The 7880-nt window shown below is 33.4% G+C and overlaps 1 protein-coding gene across 1 annotated transcript; it reads left to right on the top strand.

The window, feature by feature from the left end:
* Positions 1-2426: 2426 nt before the first annotated feature.
* Positions 2427-3422, top strand: LOC110037163 (ESCRT-related protein CHMP1). Its single transcript, XM_020741742.1, has one exon. The coding sequence runs from the start codon at positions 2656-2658 to the stop codon at positions 3268-3270; it is 615 nt and encodes a 204-aa protein (XP_020597401.1). The 5' UTR covers positions 2427-2655; the 3' UTR covers positions 3271-3422.
* The last annotated feature ends 4458 nt before the right edge of the window (positions 3423-7880 follow it).

Raw genomic sequence — 7880 nt, 5'->3', positions numbered from 1 at the left:
GAAGAAGAGCTCTTCTCCTCCCTCATACTTATATATTGTAAAATAAAGGGAGGAGAAATTCTCATCCTCTTGTTGCAACAAGGTCCTCTAATGGAGATTAAGAAGTTCAGTGCTCTTATTTTTATTCTTATATTGGCTTCATTGATGCCTCTTTCATCAGCAGGTTTGCTATGATATTTATATTTCAGACCTTTTCATCTCTTTTTTTTGGTATTTCTGTAATTCTGAATTGATAGCAGAAGCTCATCAGCTTTTTCTATTTCCTTAAAATGGCTTTAATTTTCTGAAAAACTACTCCTTTTTTACAGAATTTAATGGCATGTAAACATTATAATGTATAGTTTCAGAATGGATGATGTTATGGTAAAATAGAATTTACATTATTTAAATATCTCATTAATCCTTTCCTTCTATGTTGATTTTTATCAGGGGACAACTCATCTACTTTTTTGTTCTATTGAATCTCTTCTCACACACTTTTCATTGAGAACATGCTTTTTAGCTTCAACTTTTTGCACAAATAATGTTCATTTGGTCCTTGTTGATACTTTCTTTATTAATTTCATTAGATCGTTTTAGCTGGCTTACAATTTTACTCTTTTGACTGGTTCTATCAATGGAAAACATATGGTTAATGGTTGATAAGGACATGTTTAGCTTTTCATCCTCATTTTTGAGAGTTTACATTGTCATAATTATTATAAGAGATGACATCATAGTATGTTATTTACATCATTGTGATTATGTGGTCTTAAGATATTTTAATGATTTAAACTTAGCAGTTTTTTGATAATGGCATTGAAAAAGAAGGCTGTATTTAAAACAACAAATGACAAGAAAAGCAACATCTTTATAGTTTTTCTCACTCTTTTTTTCTTTTTTTTAATTTTTATCGTATTTTTAAGGTAAGGTTTCTTGTTCATTCATTTATTTATTACTGCTATCTTTGTATTGTTTTGATTTTCTCTAGAAGAGCTAATATATTTTAAAGGAAAATATGCATATATGAGAATTGTTTTTTTGGTTTGAAGAATAAGCCTTATAAGTTTCAATATCACTTTTAGAATTTGTACCATTTTTGAAGAACAAATTCGTTTGCCAAATATGCTCAGGATTATGGCATTTTGATTATTTATTCACCAAATTTTCTAAATTAATAATTATGTGTAACAATCAAATAAATGGCTGGTTGGATATTGATTAGTTGGATTCTTTTTTTACGCTTGAAAATCTTGTTTTGGTTACTTCCTAATTTTAAAAAAATTGTCATCATGTATGTTGCACACCCTTTGCATTGACGTGAGAATTGATGAACTTCTTTGTCAATTTGTTAATTTTGATAAAAAAATTGATATTCTTAACTTGTGGGGAAACTTAAATCTATACCGCTCTTTTGGCAGAAACATGTCATTTCAATCCAAAGTGTTGTTCAACATCTTTCGCTTACTTTACATCAACTCATGGTGGGTATCGATGTGATGAAAGAACTTTCAAGGTTCCTCAAATATGCTAGTTTAGTAATGCGCGCTCATATATGCATGAGGAGTAAAACTCGGATAATGATTTCATTAACCAAGTTAGAGATTAAAGTATTGTTTTTTGAAGGTGCTTAATTCAAAAATATTTTATGAATTTGTTTTTGTCACATCAACCACTATTTGGTATGATAAGCAATGTTTGATAAACTAGCATTTATTGGACATGCCAAAATCTGTATGGCTAATTAAATGAATAACTTTGGTGAACTTATGATTTATTTTTTTCCATTGAGTATGGGAAGTTAAACTAGCCTAGTTTATGATTTAGTCTATGTAGTAACATAGGAATGATGGCGTCACTTCATCTGATATCTTTACCGGATTAAGCATTCCAATTTGCTTTGAAATTTTGAATCATATGCTAAAATTTCTGTTCTTAGAAGGTTTTAACATCATGCAGGAACAAAATTATTGACTTGTGAAAACTTATTATACTATTTTAGCTATGTATAAACAGTAGCAATTTTACAAATAACAAGGTTTGTAAAGGTACATTGCTTTGAGAACTTTAGGTTTTCAATAGTTTGATTGGCTTTATTTTCAATGCTAACAAATTAATCATTGCACATGAGTACATTCATTAATGGAGCCTTAAATTTAACTTGGAGATCAAGGATAGCTGGAAAACTGGATTGTTATCTGGTTCAGATTGAGCTTGGATCTTATTTACAAATCAGCTTGACAAGCTAGGCTTGACCTGATTCTAATCTTAATTGAGCTGGACCTGAATCAAATTGTGTTAAGTGGGGATCAATTTGAATTTATGCATCAATGCATATATGCATATATATATATATATATATATATACATATATATATTTATTTTTATATATATATATAGTTAAAATATATATATATGAAAATAAATTCTAATAATTAGAAGTTAAACATAACAAACTACGTCATCCACAAATAGATTTCAACCTCTGCCAGTTTTCCGGAATTTCAACCTCTCAGCTCGCCTGAGCCCTACCTTCTTCTTCAATTTCTATCTCCTCCCACCTTGCAGCTGCAGCGCGCGCGCTCTCTATCTCTCTGTGGAGTATTGATCACTGTAATCGTTGCTATTTCTTCTTCTTCCAAAACCAAACCCTAAGTGCAAGAATTGAAAGCGAGGATGGGGAATACGGAGAAGCTGATGAACCAAATAATGGAGCTCAAATTCACTTCGAAGAGCCTTCAGCGTCAGGCTCGAAAATGCGAGAAGGAGGAGAAGGCGGAGAAGCTCAAGGTCAAGAAGGCCATCGAGAAGGGTAACATGGACGGTGCCCGAATCTACGCGGAGAATTCCATCCGAAAGCGCAGCGAGCAGATGAACTACCTCCGCCTGGCCTCCCGCCTCGATGCTGTTGTCTCTCGGTTGGATACCCAAGCTAAGATGCAGGTCATCGGCAAATCCATGGGCTCGATCGTCAAGTCCCTTGACTCCGCTTTGGCGACAGGCAACCTTCAGAAGATGTCTGAGACGATGGACCAGTTCGAGCGCCAGTTCGTTAACATGGAGGTTCAGGCTGAGTTCATGGAGGGCGCCATGGCTGGATCTACTAGCCTCTCTACTCCTGAGGCCGAGGTCAGTAGCCTTATGCAGCAGGTTGCGGATGATTACGGTCTTGAGGTCTCTGTTGGCCTGCCCCAAGCCGCTGCTCATGCCATTCCTAATTCCAAGGAGAAAGAGAAGGTTGATGAGGATGATCTGTCCAGGCGGCTTGCTGAGCTTAAAGCTAGGGGTTAGACGTTGATGTTGGTGATGATGATGATGATGAGGAGCTCATTATATGCTTGTGGGTGATTATTGCTCTTTAATCTGGACACTTTATCTTCGTTTTATATCTATGTAGTGTTTTTAACTTTAGAATGATATGCTATGGTATGCTATTAAACTAAGTGCTGTGTCAGTAAAACTCTTGTATTGGCAAATATGGTTTGCTTCATATCCCTTGCTGAGCTATTTAATTCATATTTCACTCTGTAAAGCCGAAAATTATATGTGTTTTTCAGTCATACACTGCTTACTCATGGATCCATGATCCATGATCCATTTGTATGCGCTTGTGTGGGCACCTATGTGCATGGGCACTTATTTGCATGCATGCATCTATTTGTTTTTCCATGCACATATTTATGCATACGCATCTTCTGTAATTTGTTCTCGAGTTTTTAATTTTTTTTTGTTTTTTGCAATAATTTATTTTTGTTTGTGCTCTCACAATTAAAATCAATATTATGCATCTTCATCTCCACTAATGAAACTAACAGTATATGTTTATTTAGTTTAAGCAGTCGGCCTTCAAGAAAGAATTGTTGTAATTAAATTTGTGAAATTAGTGGACAACATTGTAACATTTTTTATGATGTTATTTGCGAGGAACTATTCAATGAAATTTCATGTGCATTCCAAATTTTGTTTTTGTAAGTTTTCTTGGACATTTGCTAGCCTTATGACATTTGATCTGCACACCTTTTCTTCCTATTGCATTAGTAGTAAGTAATATATATATTTGCATTCCTTGTGATGTTTGTATATTTATTATTTTAGCCAGGCATTTAATGAAATAAATAAAAGATTAGGAAAGGGAAGTGAATGTTTAGAAGATCAAAACCTTATAATTAGTAGAACAAAGATTGAGTAATGTATAATTCTATTATGTATGATATTATTAATTATCATTCAATATTATTAAAATATGAAGTGATATATAGGTGTGACTGTTTTGAGTATCTTGAATCTATTGTACATAAGAATGGAGATATAAAATGTGAATACAAATTTTTAGTTTTTTATGGTAAGAGGTTATCATGAATTCTTAAAGTTAAATTTTGTAAAATTACAATTAGGTTTGTGAATTAGTATAAATTTGATTGTTGGGCTTTCAAAGAGTTTTTGATATACAAGTGGAGCATTATAGAAATGAGAATATTAAAATTGATGCGTGACAAAACTATGAAGGATAAATTAAGGAATAATTATGCTCAAGAAAAAGTTGGATTGATGTATTTTGAAGGTAAAGTGATTGAAATTAGACTTAAATAAATTGAGAATGTAGAACAAAAGGTAGAATGCAGCTGTTGGGCATGTTGATAAAAATAGTTTCAAAGGATTACAGTAGAAAAGGGGTAGACATTAAGTTACATGGATAAAATTTGTTTATGATGATGTTAACATGTGCATTGATTGTCAAGCTTACTCATTTTTGTCTACTTTACTTTATGGCGTCAAGCCTTATATTGCCAAGTGTTACATTGTTCTTGGCATTGTAAGTGTTCTCCTTAATATTGTGATATTAGGCTACATTTAAAAATTTCCCATCAATTTTTACTATATTCCCCTAGAAATCTTGCAATGATTTGATTTACCTGTAGTGTATCCAATCTATAGATGGTTTTGATTTGGGCTAGCTGCTCTGTTATAGTTAATTTGTTTGGTAAGTTAAGGACAACCTATCTGTGAAGAAAGATGATTTTTCCTACCAAAGGAGCTTTTAACATAAGCCGAAGTATGAGTAAGTTGGTTCAGGTTCATCATGACCCAGTTAAACTTGTTGTATATAAATACTCTTACCAAGCTCAACTTATTTTGTAATTTTGTTAGATCTGCTGCACCAATGTGGACTATGTTTCGAGTCTTATAAGGTTATTATATACTTTAACTTTGAGATCAAGTTAGGCTATATGGTTTCAAATGCCCAAACACTATTAGTGATGTGACATTTTTAAAATTTGAATTAAAGACTTGTTTGAGTTAGAGTTGGGTGAAAGTTCTCTGTGGATCAAGGGAGGATGATTGTGCTTAATCTTAGATTAGTTTGGCATAATGGGCAAAAATCTTAGGTCAAGTTTACATGATTGGCTAATCCAGGCCAAGAAATTAAGGTGTTGGAGAGCCTTCTGAATCATAGCCTCTTGTTTATTTTTGTACGTACAGTGTAGATTTTGTACGTACAGTGTAGAATCATAGGCCAAGAAATTAAGGTGTTGGAGAGCCTTCTGAATCATAGCCTCTTGTTTATTTTTGTACGTACAGTGTAGATTTGAGTTGAAAGTGAACTCTTACTCGAAACTGTTTAGCTTCTTGAGTTGGCTTGTTTTTGGCTCGTTCTTGTGTTGGCGAGGTCAGGCCTTCTGGGTATGTAATATTGAAAGGAGTATGATTGGGTCACCGGATCATTATTGAGTTTGAATAGTTTTCTTCTAAGACTGCAAGCTAGTAGGTTAATCAGGGGAGGTTGTTTTTTTTTATCAAAACGAAAGTATTATATTTACCTACTCACATTCTTCAGCTGTATAATTTAATAACAATCTCCAAGTTCTTCGACAGTGCAGCATTGTGTTGATTGATAATGAGCTTTCATCCATTCTTGACTACTTAATACATTTGTCATCTTCATAATAAATATCATTTTGTTTCAAAGATATGCATTGCCTATAATACATGGCACACATCCATTTTTTCCCAACTCATATTTTCCAATTGTATGGCTAGCTAGAGGAGGCTTGATTGTATCGTTCAACACCCTTCGCACTTTTGCTTCGATTGTTGCCATCTAATCGATCTCTCATCTTAGGTAAAAGGGATGGAATTAAGCCTTTTATGGAAGTTTGGAATTCCATCAATGTAGCTGCTAGATACCTAATTCTTCAACTGGGAATTCAGTTACAATAATACATGCAATGGAACTTTAAGGGCTAAATATGATCAATTGGACTCTGAAGTTCGCAATATGCCAAATCACATAAACCAATTGCCATTTCTTTAGTCATCATGGTCTAACTTTTCTTTGACTTCAAAGGGGTTAGGTCTCTTCCTTTTGCCTAATTTTTGTGCTTGCAACTTTTTTCGCTCTTTTTGGATGGAGCGATCTTCCTGACTTTCCTATGTGAACCATTTGAGGTCTCTTTTACAACTTGTTTTGGTAAGGATGTGATGAGTATTAGGGATGAAGATAGAGAAGGAGGGATGACAATTTAGAAACAAAAATTTGTAATTCCTTCTGTTTCAAGTATGAAAAATCAATGGATTCACTGAATCTGAATCAAAATGCAAGAGGAAGTCGGTGTACTGATTGAATCTGAATCAGAATGCATGATGATTATTGCTGCTTGTGCGGTATTTATTTTTTTTCATTTGAATTTTAAACCATAATTAGTTTTTTTAGATTCATTTGAATTTTAACCATAGTCAGTATTTTAGCTTATCAAGTTAAAAATACCATCAACTATAGTATCTGTAACAAGCCTGCTTTCTGGAACCTGGCTAATTCTCCATTGAGGAAAATATGCCATCAATTTCAGAAATTACTGGGATTTAGTCTTGTAAAATAACTGTGAATGGGTGAAAATACATGAATGTATGGGTTCTAGAATTATGCTTCTGCATCAGAAGATTCTGAAAAAAACATTGTTTTCCTCTTAGGATGACATTGGAAACCTCATTAAGGTTAAGATTTTAGATTCTTTATAAGGGTCATGTTGAAATGAGTTGGCTCTTTGTCAGTGTAGATTGATTTCTGAGCGTTAAAATAGAAGGTTTGCGGCACCTAACTGAAGTACTTGTATTGTTGGTCCATATTAAGTCACATCGATGGATTTATTTATCTTGTAACTCATGATTTCACCAATCATGAAATGCCCGAGTGTCATTGTTCGGCTGGTATTGGAGCTGTATTCCGAGATGAATTGGGTCATTGCGTCAAAGCAACGGGGCGTCACTGAGAACATTGGGATAGCGCCCGGGTGGAGCTTGAGGCAGCTCTTTCATTTAAAAGCTGGTTCGAACCTTGGTTGTGTGAGGTTCGTGATATTATTATTGAAGGAGAACAAAAATATGCAAGGATAATAATTACTGTAACAATAATAATCTATTGAATAAATAGGAATTTATACAGCATAATGCAAGGCTAAATTATTGCTCTAAATTATTATGCACATGAAAATGAAATCCACTGATTTGTTTATAATAAATAATAGAACATCAGTAGCAGAACTGACAATCCTAAAATATCCGAAAGCCTAATACAAATATACAATATATGTCTATCATCTAATAAATAATAGTTACTTCGAATAGAAGGGATACGAGACGCAATCTATTTGAGATTCAATCGACGATGTCCAATGAAATTTCATTTGATGTGCCTACGACAAAAAATTTAATTAGAACCTAACAATCAAAGAGACGGCACAATTAAGTCTAAGCCCAAGTCTACTCATACTTATAAAACCATCTGTGATATAAGTTCCTCCAAAATTCTCCTTAGCTAACTATCTTTATAATTTTATTAATTTAGACACTAAATGATATGTTTTCTTATTGTATCAATGAGCACAGAAATGTATATATATATA

This window comes from Phalaenopsis equestris, unplaced genomic scaffold (genome assembly GCF_001263595.1).
Source record: "Phalaenopsis equestris unplaced genomic scaffold, ASM126359v1 Scaffold216161, whole genome shotgun sequence".
NCBI classification, from domain to species: domain Eukaryota; kingdom Viridiplantae; phylum Streptophyta; class Magnoliopsida; order Asparagales; family Orchidaceae; genus Phalaenopsis; species Phalaenopsis equestris.
The sequence above is the reverse complement of the archived record's forward strand: the minus strand, read 5'-3'. Positions and strand labels throughout refer to the sequence as shown.

Coding starts and splice junctions, on each gene's coding strand:
- LOC110037163 (XM_020741742.1), top strand. CDS start 2,656: ATGGGGAATACGGAGAAGCTGATGAACCAAATAATGGAGCTCAAATTC.